Source organism: Magnolia sinica, chromosome 19, assembly GCF_029962835.1.
Source record: "Magnolia sinica isolate HGM2019 chromosome 19, MsV1, whole genome shotgun sequence".
Classification (NCBI taxonomy): domain Eukaryota; kingdom Viridiplantae; phylum Streptophyta; class Magnoliopsida; order Magnoliales; family Magnoliaceae; genus Magnolia; species Magnolia sinica.
Genome location: NC_080591.1, coordinates 31,284,897 through 31,306,445, shown reverse-complemented (window position 1 = coordinate 31,306,445; position 21,549 = coordinate 31,284,897). Strand labels below are relative to the sequence as shown.

Here is a 21,549-nt window from a genome sequence, read left to right as displayed (position 1 = left end):
ACGAATGAATTTGAATTTGTCGAACTAGGCACGTGGGGATTGCTTGAGACCATAAATGGACTTCTCGAGCAGCATACGAGAGGCGGAGTGTGATGTGTAGAGAATCTCGGGGGTGGATCCACATAGACTTCCTCGGCAAGATCACCATGCAAGAATGCATTCTTTACATCTAATTGAAATAGGGGCCAAGACAAGTTGACCACCAAGGAGATAACCACACGTACAGAGTTAAGCTTGGCCACGAGTGAGAACGTCTCAAAGTAATCTACTTCTTATGTTTGAGTATAGTCCTTTGCAACTAGCCATGCCTTATACCGATTAACAGAACCGTCATGAAGATACTTGATGGTATAAACCCATCGACATCCAAATATCTGTTTTTTTGGAGGTAAGGGGATGAGTTCCCAAGTATTCTTCTTTTCCAACGCATGCATTTCTTCCATCATAGCTTTAGTCCAATCAAGGCTACTCATAGTTTCCTTCAAAGCACGCGGGGTAATAGAGGAGGATGTGGAGACTGCAAAAGACTTGAAGGAAGGTGAAAGAGTGATAAAAAACAAAATTGCTAATAAGATGCTTTGTGCACGACCGGGGAGGTTTTTGCAAGGCAATGGGAAAATCACCAGGAGATAGAGAGCTTATACCTGGACCACCAAGTGGATGAAATGATGGGCTGTTGATCAATAGAGAATTCAGTTTATCGACAATACACGAGGATGGGCTTGGAGACGGATGGAGTAGAGGTGTCATCAAAACAAGTAATAGGAAGAGGTATATAGCTAGATTGAGGCTCCTCTTGACTAGTAAGAGGGTTATGTAGAGACTTTTCTTTCATCAGAGAAGTACGTAATATCTTCAAAGAAGGTCACATCGGCCAATACATATTTTTTACAGGTCAGGGGGTGGTAACACTTGTACCCCTTTTTGTGATTGAGAGTACCCGAAGAACACACAATGTCTCGTGGACTCAACTTATCATTGCTACCATAAATAATTTGGACAAAACATGCGCATCCAAACACTTTCGAAGCTAAAAGAAACTATTTATCATGCGGATGCAAAATTTCAAATGAGGACTTGTTAGATAGTATTTGGGATGGAATATGATTAATCACAAATACAACGGTAAGCAAGGCATCATCCCAATATTGGCTCAAAAGATTCATGCCAAGCAAGAGGGTATGGGTGACGTCAAGAAGGTGGCGGTTCTTTCTCGCAACAACGCTATTTTGTTGAGGTGTTCGAGGACATGAAGTACGAGATAAAACCCCATGGTCATGTAAAAAGGTTAGAAAGGCATGCGACATGTACTCCCGCCATTATCATAGTGAAGAATTTTAATACGACACTGAAATTAACTACCTCATGGTAGAATACCTTAAACATATTAAACACTTCATGCTTAGATTTTAGAAGATAAACCTATGCCAGCAATCATCAATGAAGGTAACGAAATATTTGCATCCAAAAAGAGTCATAACAGGCGCAAGGCCCCAAACATCAGAGTAGACTAACTCAAATGGTTTCAGTTTTCTCTGAGACAAATTAGGAGGAAAGTTAGTCTGATGACATTTGGAGAGCTCACAAGTTTAACAACACAAATAAGTAGATACACAAATTGAAGAAAATGACAATTTTAGCCTAGACAAGGATGGGTGCCCTAGGCGGCAATGCCATCTAGACACAGACTCTCTTTTTAAGGACAAGGCGCTAGAAGCTATTGTAGGTGCATTGTCCATGACATAAACGCCTTCATGTTCATGGCCCCCACCAATCATTCGCTTCGCCTGGAAGTCCTGGAACACACGGTGAGAAGGAAAGAAGGGTAATGAACAATTCAGAGATTTGGTAAGTGAACTGACAGATAATAGATTAAGAGAAAAACTAGGGACATGTAAAACATATGACAAATGCATAGAGGGAGAGAGCTTGATAAAACCCATTCTAAGTATAGGAGTTTAGTTTCCATAAGCAACAGTGAGAAAGTGCGATTGGCTAAAAGGAAGATAAGAACTAAATAGATGAGACTTACCAGTCATGTGAGAGGTAGCTCTGGAGGTATTAGGAACATCACGAACATGTAATCACATCAATGCATCATAGGCCTTACGAGACAAAAGAACCGAATCACTCGAGGAAGGCTTCTCGGCTATAGGTGGCAGTGAAGTCTTCTCAGAGCTAGTGGAGGCACTAGTAGTTACAGATATGCCAGCCCAAGATGGACGACCAACAAGATCCCAACATCTATCAATAGAGTGATTTGTTCCCCCATAGTGTGAACAATGGCGTGGTTCATTGCGTCCTCGTCCTCATCCTTGTCCACCGTGGCCTTGACTACCACAATTACCCTGATCAGTATCACGGCCCTTGCCTTGATTACTCAATCCACTATCACGTTCACGTCCCTGACTGCTTCACATTAGAGCTCGAGTCCCATGGCTAAAGGAAGGTCGGTACCCATCAACATAAACAGATCGGTCAGGAGACGCAGATGTAGGGTTAAACGATGTATCGACCTTTTGACACATGGCATAGATAACTATTAGAGAAGGAAGATGGTCCATAACTCTAAGTTGCTTCCGAACACTACAATACTTAGAATTGAGGTCAAATAGAAATTGCATGATTTTAATTTCTTCATGCTGCTTCCATGCATGTTCATAGTCCATGGTACAATAGGAAGGGGGAGGATGATAAAGATTCAACTCATCTCACATACTCCGAAGAGCTGAAAAATACTCCTTCAGGGATCTTGATTCTTGTCGGAACTTCTCAATATCTGAGGTAATGCATGACACACGATTTAATGCTAGCATGCAACGTGGAGATTATGAAAGAGTCTATAAAGTAATTCAATTAACAAGAGATGTTAAGCCACCACGTAATTAAGAGTAAATAATAGGAAATAAAATCTAATTTAACCTAAATCACATGCCCGTATGCTAAGAAATCACATAAATCAATTAAAACTAAGCCCAATGGAAGGATAAAACTTCTAATTTAGCATGGGCACATTCCACGCTCAAGGGACGACTTGTAAGTTCTATGATTAGGGTTAGGAAGGGGAATTAGAGAATCTAGGGTTAGGTTTAGGGTTTATAGGTAGAGTTAAGGATAGGGAATCAAAGGATTTTAATGGGGTAAGCAAGGGGAAACCAAGGGATTGAGGGGTTATTCGTACCGTCAGCTTAGGGGCTCACAACTGTGGTCGTATGGTCATACGTGTGGGTCCTTGGCTAGGGTTTTGGGGTCTTCAATGGTTGATTTTGGTTGCAGTTGAAGTTGGCTGATGAAGAGTTGAAGAAAAAGATGATTTGGACGGTTTTGGGTAAGAAAAGAAGAGAGATGAAGTTTTTGAAAAAATGCATCTTTTTTTATAGAAAGGAAGAGAGAAGGAAGGTGATAGATGGAAGCCTCACACCTTTGTTGAATTAGGAATGGAATCACACCATACCCAAGCTCCAAATCACATGTATTATTCTTCAAATCACATGAGGAAGAGAAAACACAACTTTTTTTTTTTCCAAAATAATGGCATTAGAGCTTCACACACTCCCTTTTCTCTTTCATAGTCTCAGAAAAGACATTTTACAAAAAGGCGCTCTCGTATAAGATTCTCAGCATAAAGACGCTTAATAAATTAAAAGTCGTTCCTAACTCCTTAATGTCAACACAAATATAAGCTATACGAAAAATAACGAAGCATATAAATAATCTAAACAACTAAACTATTTTGTGGTCCATGATCCAGATGTCCAATGATAATGATCCAACGGTCCGATCATCGTGTCCATTAAGCTCCTATATGCAGCCCAGCCCACGTGCATCTTCTCAGTGTGGAGTCTTCAAAGATGCACAAACATGTACGTGAGGTCTTCAACGTGACTAGGAATGTGAATTGGGCCAAGTGGGCCCCATGTAATGGTCGTTTAGCCATTAGGAGACTGGTTCAGCCCTCCTCTGGTATGGAGCTTGATGTCCTCATCAATTCCCCATCAACTGAGGAGATTTCGCCTTTGGCGAAATAAAGCTGTAGTGATGCTTGAGGAGATCCGAGTCTCGTCGCTGAAGCTCTGCCTTTGTGATTCACGTATTGTCTGACTTTGGTCTGCCATTCGACTTGACAAGGTACTTCTGATAATCTCCATGTCGTATGGAAATCGCTTTTTCATCTAAGATATCTTGTATCTGTCCTCTTCTCGTAGGTATGGATGGAACGGGTGGTAAAGGTTGAGAAGAAGGGTCAGGTAATGGCCATGGGTTATGGGATAGGTCAGGGGCATCATCATCAAAGTTCATGTGAGGGTTAGGGGAAGGTTCATGAATTGGTACAAGATCTTCCACATTAAATGTGGAACTGATACCCATGTTAGGTGGAAGGTCTATCAAGTAAGTACTTGAACCCAATCTTTTCAAGATTTTATATGGTCTAGTGCTACAGGCTTGTAATTTTTTAACAGTCCCATTTATGAACCATTAAGGCCCACCTTATGCAAACCATGACATAATTTCTTACTTGGAATTCCTGAAACCTATGGTGAGAATCAACAAATGCTTTATATTTTTTATTACTTAACCCGCTTCCTGATCTCACTATGCAACTCATGTATGTGACATGCAAACTCATGTGCTGACTCAAATGGCCTATGGGACACAGACATAGGTATGAGATCTACAGGTTTCTTAGGTTTGTAGCCATGCACAACCTCAAATGGACTTATACCTATGGACCTATTAATAGAACTATTACACACTAACTCGACTATAGGCAAAACAATATCCTAAGTTCTGACGTGATCATCCACAAGGCATCTTCGCAAATTTCCAACCTTCCAAAAGGAGATCACGCATAGTTTAAGCCTAGGTTGCCAAGCATCATCCTACAAGAACATCGAATTTGGTATCAGAGCCATAGGTTTAGCATAGGATTTCTGTGTTGCACTTAGGTTAGAGTCACATCTAGGGTTAGTAGAGCATACATTGCATATAGGATCTAGGATCATATTGCTGAATTTTGTTCCTAGTTTGGAGTATCCCATTGCTGAATTTTCAGCTAGCGTTTTCCACTTATACCATTGCTGAATTTTCAGCGTAGTAATTTCAGGTTGTCACCTTGCTGAATTTTAAGTTTGTAATTTTCCTATTACACTCTTGCTGAATTTTCAGTTTGGTACTCTCGGATTACCGTCCTGCTGAATTTTCAACATAATATTTGAGGGTGGCCAGTCCTCTAGTACCCATTGCTTCTTTGAACCATTCCTCCAAAACCCCATATTCTCTAGTTCAAAACCCTAACCTTAAACCTTAAAATCCAAAATCTCCCAATTTCACCAAATTACCAAACCCTAGATCTTCAAAACCTTTAATTAAATCCAAATCCCTAAATTCACTAACATTCAAAACCCTAATTCCCTTATCTTAATACCTAAACCCTTTTAACCCCTTTACCCAATTAACCCTAATTCCAAGTTTTTCTCAATTTCCCTGAACCCTAACCTCACCCTAGGTAGTATTGGAACTTCCTCTTTAACATAGGCTTAACTCTATGCTATTTGGATGTTTTTATATCCATTAGATCCTAGTTTCTCATATTTAATGGTTTTGTAGGATGATGCTTGCCAACATAGGCTTAAACTATGCGTGATCAACTTTTGGAATCTTGGTATTTGTGATGATGGTAGCAAGCTTTGTGATTTTCATTAATCAATTTAATTTTGTTGATTGATCTCTCATATTATTTGAGTTCATGCATTGGTCCTAAATCATTAGGTCAACTGGAAAAATCTAGATACGTTGTAGGCCTCTAAATACATATCATGAAGGGTGTCCCATATACTCTTAGCAGATGTCAAAAACATAACTCAATTGTTCACAGTAGGCTCCATGTTGTTAAGCAGCTAAGCCATTACTTGGTAGTTTTCCTTGGTCTAAGTCTTGAAGCTCACATCTGAAGGATCTAGGACTTCATCTAGTATGTAAGAGAGTCCATCCCTTCCTCCTAGGAACAATTTTATTGATTGGGTGCACTGCAAATAGTTGTTGTCATTCAACTTAACTGTGGTAATCTATAAGGGATTTGATTATGATTATTTGACTCCAGATACGGAAGAGGTTTTGTCTTCCATAGGGGCCTAGCAACACACAACAAAGCCACAACAACTACAAAGTACACATGATGAGGCACTCTTTAGGCATGTTTGATTTTCTTAGGTAAATGTAAATGCAGTGGAAATGGGCAATAATTATTTCCTTTGGTAATTACCTTCATCGTTTCCTATGTTGATTTGACTCCTACTTTTTTCAATGCTAAAATCGAGGATGTTGCAAATATATGGGGGCCCCACCGTGATGTATGTGGATTATCCACCCGTCCATCCATCATGCCGACTGAATTTAGGGCATGAGCCAAAAAATGAGGTAGATTCAAAGTTCAAGTGGACCACACCACAGTAAAAATGGAATCGAACAGTCACCATTAAAAACTTCTTGGGGCCACTGTTTACTTTGGTGTGGGCCACTTGAATGTTGGAAGTTCCTCATTTTTCGGCTCATGCCTCAATGTTCTGGTAAAACGGATGGACGACGCAGATATGTCATATACATGACGGTGGGGCCCGCAAATTTATGCCAGTCATTTTGGACCGTTTTTCGAAGCAGGAATAACTTTGAATTTTCAAACAGGTGAAATTGTAATAATTGGCTATTTACAGGGCATTTACCCTGAATTTGGAAAATCGAACAGACCCTTAGTTTTGCACAGATCTGGGTTCCAGAAAAGGACTAAAGAAGGTTTTAGGCCCTAAAAGAAAGACGATAAGAAGCCACACTCACATCAAGATCTGAATCGGGCAAGGAAGCCATCCCACTGCACTAGATCATCGCTTTAGACATACATCGAGAGATTTGGTGTACAACTGCAGGCCATTGGCTCCAAAAAACAGTACAACCGGACCACATTTCTCCCCGCTCTTTCAAATCCTCCCAACATGATTAAAAAAAACTATATGGATCATAAGGGACCATGAATCCAACCCCCATTATGAAGAAAAATTGCAGAAACATCCATCAATATGAGAGGAATCACAAAAACTTGGTGATTTGGGGTTTTTCTGTTGAATGTGAAAATCGGTCCAAACATTACCTCAAATGGCCTCCAAAATTCACCATAAATCTCTTAAAATCGAGCTGCTTCAAACCATGTTCTTCCTGTTGAAAAATGACATGTACGGATTGTACAGTTTTGACATCAATCATACGGTAGCGGACGTTAGCAGGTTCCAGTGGTGCAGTTCAACTTGCAGTGCCCCGCTCTAATACCAAGTTGGTTGAGATGGATTTAGGGAATGAAGGGAAGAAAAGGGCAAAGGAAATGAGAGAGAGAGAGAGAGAGAGAGAGAGGGCTACTTCAAACCATGTTCTTCCTGTTGAAAAATGACCTGTACAGATTGTACAGTTCTGACATCAGTCGTACGGTAGCAAACGTTAGTAGGTTCTGGTGGCACAGTTCAACTTGCAGTTTCCCGCTCTGATACCAAGTTGGTTGAGATGGATTTAGGGAATGAAGGGAAGAAAAGGGCAAAGGAAATGAGAGAGAGAGAGAGAGAGAGAGAGAGAGCTTGTATTACGTTAGAGCATCAAGCCCTAAAACTTCTTTTATTATATTACTAGAGGCTTAAATACATACTCCACAGGAGCATGCAATACTATGCTTCTGCATGCACCGAAAAAGAAACAAGGGAGAAAACAAAATATAATATGCCACTTAGTACACCACAAGCATTCTCTATACAGTCTTCTATCTTGGATGGTCCCCACCCTTCAATAGTGGACGGTTGTAGTATTCTAATCTGGAGAACATTTGGGGCTTTGTCAGATCATTGGTCTGGATCATAGATGCTGATCCCTGTTTGCATGTAATGGATACATCAGGAGTTAGTAATTTAATTTATTATTGATTGGCTTTGTCATGCCCCAAAATTCGGTGCCTGAGTTGGCTAGACCTGACTCCGAATTCTAGGTTGTGATTATTTTTTTTAAAAACATTCTCAACCACAAATCAAATAAAAGCTACATTACAATAAATCAAATATTCATGTTATACAATGTTTAGCCTCACTTCTGATTTTTTATTTTTTTCTACTATACATTTTTTTTTTTCTAACACAAATAAAAAAATTCACTACAACCAGACGGACGGTTAGATCGTCGCTTCATTTCGCCCTTGACTAATCTCTGAGCCCTGAAATACTATTAATGTGGGCGTGAGCATAACAGCTCGTGGGATCGTATCCAACCTAAATCTGAAATTTGAATAATTATACAAAATTTACAAATAATGAAAATACTTTGTTTAAATTTTAAAACACGAATTAAAGTACCGAATCTTAAAAGATGAGATGAATGCAATACTGGAATGATAAAGATGCTCCAAATGCCAAACTTTTTATGAAATCTATAAATAACAAAATTAAATAACAATTATCTTTTACAACACCATACCCAAGTGGATGGCCACGTTGCATTAACGCTCACGCACTAGTACCTCGAGGTGAGGGACCCATTTGTATATTAGCTGGTTAGACTATTGATCCAGTTGTACCTCTGGCGTATGTCCACGCACACAATTGTACTTATACGTCGTACACAAAGGAGACTCCAAAGGATCCAATGGGTTTTAGGGTCTTTCACCCAAGGGACACGATAGCCCTACTTGCTAGCTTTAGGGTCTTCCACCCAAAGGACACGATCGCCCTACTTGCTGGCTTTAGGAACTTTCACCCAATGGACACAATCGTCCTAACTGCTTATGCCTTTTAGGGACATCCCCAAGGTAGTGCACCCGCATTCCAACCTTTATTCTTAATTAAAAATAAATATGCACACAATACGAGTAACCACTATCCATTCAAATCAAAATAATTAAATATGCAACTTATTGCAGATTAGTTGCAAATTACATAGTTGCATCACATATTCTTCGTTATTCTCAAATTATTTATAGAAGTCGTCGTAAGGTTCGATAGCTATTAACTCGGTAATTATTGTAATTAAATAATTAAAATATTCAATTATAAATTTAGAATTAATTTTTAATATAACTTAATAATTAATTTATCAAAATTAAAATTTCTTTATCGAATTGTAAATCAGTAAAGCGTAGGAACTCCTAAAAGTAACCATGTTAAATCCCAAATTAATTCAAATAATTTAATGTATGATTTAGATTTACCAATGCTAATTTAATTAATTTAGTAATATATGAATAAAATACGAATATTTTATAATAATTCTTTACTTCCTTCTAATGAATTAAGGAAAAATATCTATTAAACATATTAATCAGATTCTCTCTCTACTTATTTCAAACCCTACTAGTTAAATTAAGAAAGATATTAATAAATCTTAATTTAATATCATCTATTAGTACTCTTTCATTTATTAGGATTAGGTAAGTACATAGATTGAAAATTTATACTAATCACTAATTTTCAAGATTTAAAATTTGATTAATTAAATCTCAATTTATTAAAATTAGAATAAGTAATTATTTGTTTTGTTTATTTAAAATTAATTTTAGAATTTAAATTTTCCCAATCGAAATTAATTATATAATCCCTAAAATTCAAAATCAAACTCCAAAGCTCATAATCTAATTAAATTACTATTAATCAAACTAAGTTAAATAATATTAAAGTAAATCTAAGTTTAAATTAGTTAATCATACATTAATATTCCTAAACTGAAATTTTACTTGATTTATGTTTAGTTAAAACTATATAAGATATCTAAAATTATTAAGTTTAGACTTTAATTATTATTAACATTTACCTAATATTATAAATATCATTATTTTTAATTAGTATGAATTATTTTGATATATTATTTCTAATTAGTCTTGAATAAAAAAATTCTAAAATTTATAATTTAAGTTAATTTACATATTTATGTCAGCAAAATTAATTTAAAATATAACTAAAGTAGGATTCGGAATAATTTCGAATTTAATTCTTACATAATTCAAATAATTTAAAATTTATTTTGTATTAAATTCAGTAATTTAGAATGCTAATATATATATATATATATATATATATATATATATATATATATATATATTAATCAAGCCGAATTACTATGTTTAACAAAATTAATTTAAAATATAACTAAAGTAGGATTCGAATAATTTTTAATTTAATTTCTACATAATTCAAATAATTTAAAATTTATTTTGTATTAAATTCAGTAATCTGAAATTCTAATATATATATATATATATATATATATATATATATATATATATATATATATATATATATATATATTACTCTCTTTACAATTGGAGCTCTCCAAATATTCCATGAATAAAAATATCAACAATAAACAATAATTTGCTCCAAAATTCAATTCAAAAGCAATTAACTATAATGATAAAAAAAATAAATTAATAATAACAATTATAATTGAGATGGATCACCCACCTTGATAAAATCTTTACAAAGTTTTTTTTTTTTTTTTCTCTCATTTTTATTTTTTTCCCCACACTTTCTCTTATCGTGCCTAACCCTTGACCCTATTTATAATATAAGGGTCCCACCATACATAATGTACATATGTGGAAAAAGAACAAACCGTTCTCTTTACGTGGCCCCTCATGTAAGTGAAACACTCACCACCTTTAATTCTCTTTATTACAAAAATGTCTCACGTGTGTATATGAAGTGGTGCATGTGGTGGATGGTTGTGCATGTGTGAACGGTGTACACATGGGCATACATGTAAAATGATTAATGTACAATGGATGGTTGATCAGGTGGGTGGGTTGATAAGTCAAATTGATAGATGATTTTGGGTGGTGAATGACTAATTGAGAAGTTCTTTGGATGGTGTTGATTTGTGTATGAATTTAACGTTTTCATTTTGTTGGTTTAAGTTAACGAACGGATGATCGACTGATCTTGTAATAAAACTTAGACAATTTGAAATTGTTGGGTTGGTCATTGTGATGGGTGGTCTAGATTAGTGACCCCTGATGAATGTCACAAGCCAATTTTTATTTCTAAATCCAATATTCACGTGATAATATTTTTAATACTAATTAATATGTATTTATATTTTACCAAAAATTAATAATATTTAATACATGCTATTAACTCTTTAAAATATTAAAATTTAAATGAGCATGCTATACACGTTTAGGACATACTACATTAGAGAGTTATACAATACATGGATGGATGGTTGAGATGTTTTGAAAATAAGATTTAAGTGGATCATGTGCTACCTCAATAAGCAGAGAGGTTGATGTACGGTTGCTTTTATGAATGGGTTACCCAATTACAAGATATAGGGCGTCGGATTTACGATTGTACGTATGGATACATGTATGATTTTCTCTTCTTTTAAAATTATAAGTTTACCACCAAAATACGTATATGGCTTGTGAACCTCTAAAACTTGTTAAATCATATTCCAATGTAAGAAGTACTCCAATAAATTTATCTGGAGAAATGTGAAAATCATCGTAGTGATTTTTGTTTGATTTTTTAGTATCCCAATTGACGAATCCATGTATAATGTATGGTTAGATGATAAAATACAGATAAAATAATCAAACAATTAAGATTCTAATCCGATATACACGTTAATGTACGGTTACTTTCATACTTATATATGTGCAAGATGGGTTTTTAGTTGATTAGATATGTGGATCGTCGGATAAACGGCTTAAATGATTAAACTACAATCCTGAAAAATGGATGGATGAGTGGGTGAAAGCATACCCTATACGACGTATGAACGGTTAAATTTTGTGTATATGTTATGGTTAGATTTGAGCTACTTAATGAATGAACGATTGATCTTAGGTGTATGAGTAAATAGTGTATGTATACACATACATATATATACACTAAAACCATACAAATTATCAATCACATTAAATTAATCAATCACGCATATCACAACTTGCACACATTATGGACGCATATATGCATGAATAAATGGAAAGATTATGCATGAATGCTTAGATGATTGCAAGTGTGCATGTATGCAGATGCATGCATGCACACCAAAATCTCAGGTCATTACAGGCTTAGAGTCCTGAGTTTAATGTTGGAGTTTGGAATTTTAATTGCAATGTGAATGATAGTTTCAAAAATTTCAAGTTCTTTTTTCTTTTTCTTTAACTCACATGGTTAGTGTCCCATAACTCTTGAGTAATTTGTTTATGCAAATAGATGTTATGTTATTAACTTTCCCTGATATGTTTGTTTTGTACCCTTGTGTATGCTTTTCTTTGTTGTACCGATGCTTCACCTTTTGTCCCCTTAGCACCACACTAGCACCATGTTATTGACAACCTTGCTTGTCCTTCTTGTCCAAGCCCTGCTAAATGTACTCGTGCAAATGAACTTTTGGCGGGACTCGTGGGTCAGATGCACCAACATAGCACTCATCTGGGATATAACCGTTCATCAGGTGGGACCAGCTATGTAGATACCTTCCCCCCCAAAAAAAAGAAGAAAAAAGTTGGTCTTCTCATCAAGAATGCAACACAAAAGGAGAAATGGGCTGTTGAAAAATAACCATGAGTCCATTTTCAACTTACATGTGTGACCTGAGTGAAAGATACCTCATTTCAACACTGAGGTCTTGGCATCGATTCCCTAGTGGGGGTGGCTAACAGTGAAGTGTGATCTGACAGTGGGTGTACTAACAAGCTAACAAAGAAAAAAAAAAAAACTTACATGTGTGACCCGCCAGATGAGCACCCCAGCCTGATTTTTTGCCCGTCAGATCTGCCTGATGAGCAGCAGGGTGCCTGCCCACTCTTTCGCGCCACATCCGCACATGTGAGTGACGAGTCCCTTGGACAGTGAACTCAATGAGTGCAATTTGAATTTCTATTTGTTTTGTTTGATCTCTGTTCAAGCCAACTTATGAATGATGGTGACATGTGTCATGTTTTGGCATCCTCCTCCTTCCACAATTCTCTTACTTAGTTTATATTCAGTGTCTGTGCAGTGGAAGCGTTTAAGTATCAACAATGAACCACCTCCTGCTCGAGCATATCATTCTATGACTTGCATTGGTTCGCGCTATCTGTTATTTGGTGGCTTTGATGGAAAATCCACATTTGACGATCTGTGGTGGTTGGTTCCAGAAGGTATTTGTTTTTCCTTAATGCGGAGTAGAATGGATGTGATTATCACATGCTTGTTTAAACAAAATCATGGTTGATGGGAATTCCAAGCCAAAAAAGTTAAGCTTGGCATTTGGGGTGGCATGGAAATATTAACTTGCATTAGTGGGCTTCCATGTTCCCTTCTTCTGCCCCCAATTGCAAGTAAGATCTGCACAGGAAGGCGCATTGTAGGGTCAGCATCTTCCTTTCTGGAGATTTTTGGGGCATCCATCTCCCCATGAGGCTCATCAGATCAATGGTTCAGATTACCAAACCACGGGCCCCATGTACAGATTAGTCGGCTGATCAAGCTACGTGCCCTATAGTTCCCCAAATAGTGATAACGTTTGAGTAGAAAATGTTTGTCTGTCTCAATTGTAGCAACAACGTTCCATCACATAATTTATCTGAAATCCACCTGCAGCGAAATCATTGGTTGTTGTTTTCTTATTTGTCGTTCTTTTGCTTGGTTTGCAGATGATCCTATTGCAAAGCGATTGTCCTCATCTCCTCCAGCCACTCTTCCTGAAAGCAAGGACGTAACCATGTCAAGTGATGTGGCTCAATATGTGGTCAAGGTAGTGCAACTTATTTTAAAATGATGTGAGCTAGAAACAGAGATGTATCTCAGTATTAATCATAGGTGACCTGGAAATCTCACCTGTTGCCAATTCAGTAATTTTGAAAATTATTTTTTCTTGAAGTTTAATCAATGCTATCTGAATCGCCAACCACTCTATGTTTCCATTCCGAGTCCTGCAATCCGGGTCATTTTGCAATCTGGATTACTGTTTTACCAATCCAAAATTACAGTTTGATACTCCTAGAATAGATTTAACTTGTAATGGCAACCAATATTCAGCAAGAGATTTATGCTTTGATTTATTCAACAGAAAACTTCTATATTATTATGCATACAGGACCTATAAAAACAACCTTTATTATTCCATATATAAATTACAATACTGCTTCATATGTATGAGAGTGACTCACATGATCCTACCCCTAGCAGCATACATGAGCGGCACTCCTAAATTCTGTGCGAAGTCTGTTTCTGACATCAGATTCGAATGGTCCATCATAGTTGTTAAAAAGTTTTGCAGTCTCTTTTAGGTTAAACGCTTATTTAACCTGAAGTGTCGTCTCTGATTGTTTTTGGCCATGTATTTTGGAGTCTATGGCCACTTCTTTGCCCAGCCATGTACCTTCAGAACTTTGGTTCCTTCTTTAGTAATATATTTCATCATTGCTTGCTCAAAGAAAAAAAATAAAATAAAACAAAGAAGTACAAGAAAGAAATAAAAAGAAAGTTAGCATATCTCGTGCCAATTCTTTAACCATGTTCCTGAGCAATCCATGATTCAGGTAACCATGAGTTAATTACTTCGGTGAGATGCTCCCTCCATGGAATTCCATGAAGTGGCACCACAACATCTGTACTCTACACATGGTAGTTGTGTGCATTGCTCAGGATGTTGACAACCTAAAAATCAAGGGAATCAGACTTTGGAGCCATCCTATCAGTAGCCTGTAGAATGGACAGTTACTAAAAAATGAGTAATGCTCCACACTCAGGGGCTGACTTCACAATGTTTGGATCGTCAAAGTTGTCCGGTCACCATGATTTTGGCCTACAGCCCAGGCACATGGTAGTGATTGTTAAACATGTTTGCAATATGTCCTATATGACACACATTTCATGGTAGCATTTCTTTATTATAAATATCAGTTGATAGAATAGAAAAAAAAAAAAACATTTGTAGATAAATAGAAATGCATTAAATCTATATTAGTATTTCCCCTGCACAAATATGCGCCATTGATGGAAAAAGAGAGTTTTATATGATACAAGTATTTAATATTTAGAATGGGGCTCTTGTTGCATAGCTTTCAGAACTTCAGTTCCCATTTCTAAGGGATTATGAATTATTTGATGGTTTGCATTTAGCTGCATTCCTTAAACTCTTCATTTGATTTTTGTTTTTCTTTCTATCCTCTGTTTGGACAGTACATATTACAAAATCATTATTATCTTTTGGTGGGCCTCATGCCTTTGATGTCAGATTTTGGATGTTGTTTGGCGGCATTGTCCCATAAAACCACAATGTATATAAAAAAAAAATCTTGAAGTGAAAGTTTCCACAACAATAAGGGAAATCTGATGTGTAGGGTAAGGTGGCAGCTAAAATCGAGATTACGGGAGTTTGGAACATTTTCTGCCCAAACAAAGCCCTTAATGTTATCTTGAAATATAGGAACTATAATTAATTGAGATTCTGATAGGAAAACTTGGTATTTCTCACTGTGTTAAAGATGAATTACTCTTTGAATTTACAGCAGAAAAGCCAAAATGAAGAATCACCAATTGTAGAGTTGCAGAAAAGACTACAAATTTCGATGTTGCCCCCTCTAGAGCTTAGTATCATTGATGAGTCGAGAGACAGAGAATTTCTGGAGTTATCATCTAGGATAGCTGGAGAAGGTGTACCTAATGATGACCAGGTTGCACACATTCAGGTATGTTTCGGGTGTGATGTATCTTATGGAGGACCTCAATAGTATTCTCTAATTTTCAGTTTTTACAAGTGGGGCCCATGGTTCAGTGTTCCAGATCTTTGATATGATAGTCCCCATCATGGATGGGCCATGCCCCAAAATGCTTCCGAATCGGAACATGTAAGCCATAATATCTTTGGCCTTTTTTCAGCTGAACATGTAGTGCTGATTTTATTTTAAACCACCAGTAAAAGGGTTAGGCTTGCTTTCGAGGAAATTTTTGGGCATGGTCTATCCGCTGTGGGGCCCGTCAGATCAATGGTGCCAATCACATCCACAGGCCACTCTTGTACAAATAGAGAACCCAAGGATAGTATGTGCATCATTGGCTTGAAGATTTTATATAAATCGTTTCATCTTATGATGCCCTGGTGATGAGTCGTCAGCTGACAACGTTCTTCTGGTGGCACTGGGGGTTGCAGGTGCTTCGTGAACACTGGAAAACGTCTTTGGCAGGGTCGATACGATTGCAGGAGCTTGGGCCCTTGCTTCGGGACTATCAGCGTCAAATAATCCGCAACAATTTGTAAGCACCATTCCATTTACTAGTGCTTTTTCATGCTCACTTAACTTAACAGATTGTGTGATGATTTTATTGTTTCCACAAAATGGAACCCATTTGGATGATTAGACTCAAGAGTTGAGGACTGGGTCAAAAGAATGGGTGCTAGAGATGGGAAGAGAAGAATTGTAGGGCCATTGGTGCATCTGTATGTGAATTGTCTTGATGCACCCTATCCATACCACTGTGGCTCATGGTTCAATGATCCAGACCATTGATCTAATTAGTGCCACCATGGATGCAGGTAGCCCAAAACTTCCAGATTGGAAGATCTTAGCCACGAATCTTTGACCTTTTTGGGGACCATTGTTGTATTTCTTTGCTTAACTGTTTATTTCCAAGCCAATGACCAACCATGCTATATGGATCAGTGTTGGGGAATTTAGGAGGTAACATAGGCAAAGGGGATGAGCCTTGCGGTGAGAGGATGTTGAGATGGATGCATGGGACTAGGAAGGATGAAAAGACCAAGAGTAGATCGAGACGGCTCGACCATGTGCAACAAGAAGCAGAGATGGCCCCAGTAAAGATGTGAACTTTGATTAGAGTTGAAGGGCCTTAAAGGAGGATCAGGGAAAGATCTAGGACTTAGACTGAAGTGGTAAGAATGGATATGAAAGCTCCACATACTGAGGAGATAGCCTTAGGAAAGATCAGTGAAACAAGATTCATAAAGCTGACTGACCAGCTGGGACAATGTTTTGATGATGGTGGTGGTAGTGATCATGATTTTGGTGGCCAGAAAGAAGATTTAGGATCTTTCAATGTGATTTTTTTTTTTTTCGAGGCATCCCCTGTCCACACACGTCAATAGAGAAGCCGGGGATGAGTCATGTGTTCCATGAATGGTGCAAATTAATAGTTAGAGAGTGTTGGAAGGAGTTTATGGATAAAGACTAAAGAAAACTTGAAGAGATGAATCAAGGATTTTTTTTTTCTTCCTACCCTGTAATCATGTGTCTGATACATGAGTTTCACATGGAAAACTTTCCAAAAATAGTGTTGTAACGAGATTGAGGAATGGTTAATCGCCATGAAGAGATTTCTAGTCCCCATGAAATCAAGCATTACATGAAAATGGCTTCTATGAAACACTTTGCATGAAAAGCCAAATCTTAAATTGATTTCGTTTGATGTTACTATGCTGAGTTCTCGTGTATGTATGGTTTTGGGTGCTACACTTCACTGCCCAATATCAATTGCATGCTGCAGCTCGTACACTGTACATGTACTATGCCCTGTACACATGTAGGCCATTCCTAGCCATATAAATTGAGGGCCCTACTGTGGATGGAGCATAGCCCAAAGACTGCATTGATTTGATGATCTTAATCATCTGATTTCACCCAATGAATTTGGACTGCTGACCATTTTCTTTCTGAAATTTTCTGGCTGATATTCATCTACAACGTGACAAACAATTTGAAGGATTGGATTGCCATGTATGCATGGCATATGTACAGTGGATGGGTGGCAGTACTCCCTCCCTCCCTTCGATGTTGGCTTGCTGGGTTTCAATTTAAATATATTTGACTGCAAGGCTGACTCTTATCCACAAGCTGCCTGAGGTTGTAAATCAGACGGAACAATCGGGTCTTTGTTCCAATTATCACCATTAAATGGTTTATTTTTGCATTATTTTTTAAGGTCATCTTCTGTATGGTCAGGATTATCCGTTCGGTGTAATTTACGCCATCCATGGATGGCACCCACTAGACGGACGATCTGGATTCAACTTACCATGTAATGTGCAATTGGCGATTGATGTCCCTTCTTGATCTAGAGCTCTGAGGTCAAAAGCTCCTTTTTTTTTTTTTTCTTTTTTTGTTTTTATATGAAAACTGTTGAAGTATTTTTTTAAACTGTAGTGGGGGGTCTTATCACTGCAACAGTCTCAAACATCAGTTGTCTTCCTCCCTGTTTACTCAGCTTCACATCTATTTTGCCCTTCAGATCTGTCATTTTGAAGTTCTGGTCTGGAGCTTTACTGGCCTCTTGTGCACACCTTTACTTTCAGAACACATGTCAACAGGGCTCGGGCATCAGGCATTTAACCAATGCATAAGGTGGCCCCCGTTGTGAAGATGGCCCATATGCACTAGTCAGGCCAGTCCGCTTATTGAGTAGGCCACTTCTGTGTGAAAAGAATGAGTGGTTTATTAAAAAATGTTGATGGTCCATGCCCAACGTGCCCCTTATGAGTCGACTAGCTGATCTTTGCATTATAGTCATCTTCATGGTGGGGTACACTTTCTTTGGTTCAGATATCCCCTACACTTTCTGGGTTGGTGCATGTGGAGCGGGGGGTGCGTGGGGTGGCGAGCCATCTTAGTGCAGTGTTTTAGAAAGAGACCAGATGGTCAGAACAGTTTGGAAGCACCCACCAACTGCTAGTTAAAAAGCAACTAAACCATTCAAAACTCAAACCCACCAAGTCCTACTTGAAAATCAATCTCGCCAACCACTCTGCTAATGGCAGTCAAAATCCTTCTATTCTTGTTATTCTATATTAAGTAGATTTCCGGGCTGAATGGACCAGAGCAGGTTTGATTGGTCAGACCGAACCGGAAGGGGTTTTCGTCCGACCCCCGCCCGAACAATAATCTGTCTGAACAGGGGCTCCTGCGGGTCCCACCGTGATGTATCTGTTTATCCACGCTGTCCATCCATTTTCTCAGATCATTTTAAGGTATGAGCCCAAAAAATGAGGCAGATACAATGCTCAAGTGGACCATACCAGAGATGACTCTTGCATTTAATGCAACCCAAGCTCACTCTTTGGTGTGGTCCACTTGAGTGTTGGATCTACCTCATTTTTGGGCTCATACACCAAAATGATCTGAGAAAATGGATGGACAGCGTGGATAAACAGATACATCATTGTGGGGCCCACAGGAGCCCCTGGTCGGACGGATTATTGTCCGGGCAAGGGTCGGATGCAATCTGCTTCCGACCGAACTGCCTACAAGAATGGGTTGAGGTCTTGTTGCATTCTTTCTGCTAATTTTTTGTTTCTGAAACTGTGGCAGAGGAAATGCTGAGTCTCTTTTGCCATCCGGGCTATCTGCTCCTTCTGGACAAGAAGCTCACCAACACCGCTTTTATCATGTTAAGAGTGCTTCTCAGGTATGGATCATGGCAAATATGGGCGTCGATCATCAATGATACCATTCCTCTTACACCATTTCTTCTAGAGTGATTCATGATGAACAAGTTCTGTTCAGTGTGTCCACCACCGTCTGCTAGCCACACACCCAATTCATGCATTAGGTGGGTCCCACCATGTAGATGCCATTGTTAGGCTGGACTCTTCGTTAAGTGGGCCGTGTGTGTACAAAGGAAATGAACTGTTTGAAAAATTGACAATGGAGCATGTATGATGTATAGGATTTGGCCCACCTGCTGAATGAGTGGTCCGCCTGGATTCTTCAATCAGGTCATTGACATGGTGTGACCCACGTGATGCATGGCTGGAATGATCTGAAATATGCCAGGTTGGCACATACGGCGACATGTATAGCTTGTACCACAACTTTTCTCTTCTCACCTACTTATTTAACGATATTGTTGATGCATTCAGCTGCGCATGGACGATATTCCAAAGTTACTGAGTGAGTACAAACAGCTGCTCGCGAATTGAAGAATGGGCCCACCTTGGTGCTATCTAGGCCTTTCATCCTAAGTGAAAGATCATCAGCATTCAGCAGACTGTTTTAGAGGACTTGTGTGTTCTTATTAGTATTGTGCTATAACGAGAGCTAGTTCCATGTCTAAGGAACCTTCCAACGTTGTATTCTATGAAGGATTGTACAAGTGGGGCCATAGGAGTGCAAATAGGTGGGTTGGGTTGGTTCAGGTCAGGTTGACGTGAGTTCCAGACTTGACCCATTTGACGATCGGGTCTGGATTGTAGTTCCAAACCCAATCCATAAGTATATGGGTCAGACCTGGGTGGGTTCTAAGCATGGTTGAATGAGTCAGCTACTCGGACCAACTTGTTTGTTGTTGATTCAAGTTGAAACCAAATTGAGTCAACTCAGACAAGTCGCACAGGGCTTGCTGAGTCTTAAAACCATGGTTCCAATTCCAAATAGGGCTTGTCCAAGTCTTGAAACCATGGTTCCAAGCCCATAAGCTAGGTCATGGGTCAAGTCCAGAATACTAGGATCCAGAGCATCATTTTTTTATGGGATGGGTTTGGGTTTGTCTAATTTCTGGATCGGGTTGACTTGATGCACTTGCTCCTTGGCTGTAGTTCAGTTATTCAAACTGTTCTTGTTGTGGGCTTTACGGTGGATTGGCCATGCACAAAATATCCCAGATCTTATACTTGCCTGGATACTCTTGATCCTTGGGTTAGAAGAATTTCTTTGACAATAGAATGGCTAGGATTGTCTGATTGGTGTGATTTTTTGGATGTGGGCCATCCAAAGTAGGACCTCCTCGACCATCAATTTCAATAGTTTGGGTGCGCCTTGTGTATGAGAAGGGTGTCACTGATACGTCAATAGCCTAGCCCTTTGTATCAAAGTTAACAATCACCCTTTGTTGTTGTTATACAAGGGGAAAATGCTGGTTATTTTAATGGCCTTAGGGAAAAAAAGAAGCTTATATAATGAAATTATAGCTCTGTATGTGGAAACGGTTTTTAATTCTAAAAGTGTTGCATCATGGATTAAAACACTATTTTTAGGAATACGATTTTTTCTATTTTCTCGTTTCTCGTTTTATGATACTAATAAGGGTATGGCATGTACAACATGTGGAGTGAGGGGATAGAGAACATGGAGATGCGGAGCAGAGAGAAATTAGGGGTTGTACACAGGTGCGTGCTGCAAAGAGAGAAGGGGGATGACCTCATCTTTGCTTTTCTAGGGTCTATAAAACGTTTGTCACTAATTAGACACTTTACATAGGCTATGTGCGAGCGCGCGCGCACACAAAAAAAAGAGGTCTGCTTTATGTAGCAGAGAAGAGGCTGCATATTACACAGGCTATTAGCAACAGGGTACCATCTAAGCTGTCCTCTATTACATTATAATTATTATTTTAATGATGATTTTACCTTCCAAAAATCAAAGTTGAGGTAATTAATAAATTAGATTTCACAGCCTCTATATATATATATATATATATATATATATATATATATATATATCCATCCATCCGAATGAGAACTCGTGTGAACTTTTAGGAGAACTCATCATACGTGATGTGACTCCAAAATCCGAATGGTCCACATGAAGCA

General features: G+C 38.2%; 1 protein-coding gene across 3 annotated transcripts in view; it reads left to right on the top strand.

The window, feature by feature from the left end:
- Positions 1-20,576, top strand: part of LOC131235609 (protein GLUTELIN PRECURSOR ACCUMULATION 3) — an 88,037-nt gene extending 67,461 nt beyond the window's left edge. For 2 of the 3 annotated variants that reach the window (XM_058232861.1, XM_058232860.1), the window contains 6 exons: positions 13,013-13,165; positions 13,661-13,761; positions 15,521-15,700; positions 16,162-16,265; positions 19,331-19,427; positions 19,882-20,576. In XM_058232861.1, the coding sequence (XP_058088844.1) occupies positions 13,013-13,165; positions 13,661-13,761; positions 15,521-15,700; positions 16,162-16,265; positions 19,331-19,427; positions 19,882-19,941 (695 nt within the window). In that variant the 3' untranslated portion in view covers positions 19,942-20,576. Of the gene's footprint in view, positions 1-13,012; positions 13,166-13,660; positions 13,762-15,520; positions 15,701-16,161; positions 16,266-17,968; positions 18,094-19,330; positions 19,428-19,881 lie in introns of those variants that run through there. The other variant, XR_009166231.1, reaches the window with a different exon arrangement.
- Positions 20,577-21,549: the final 973 nt, after the last annotated feature.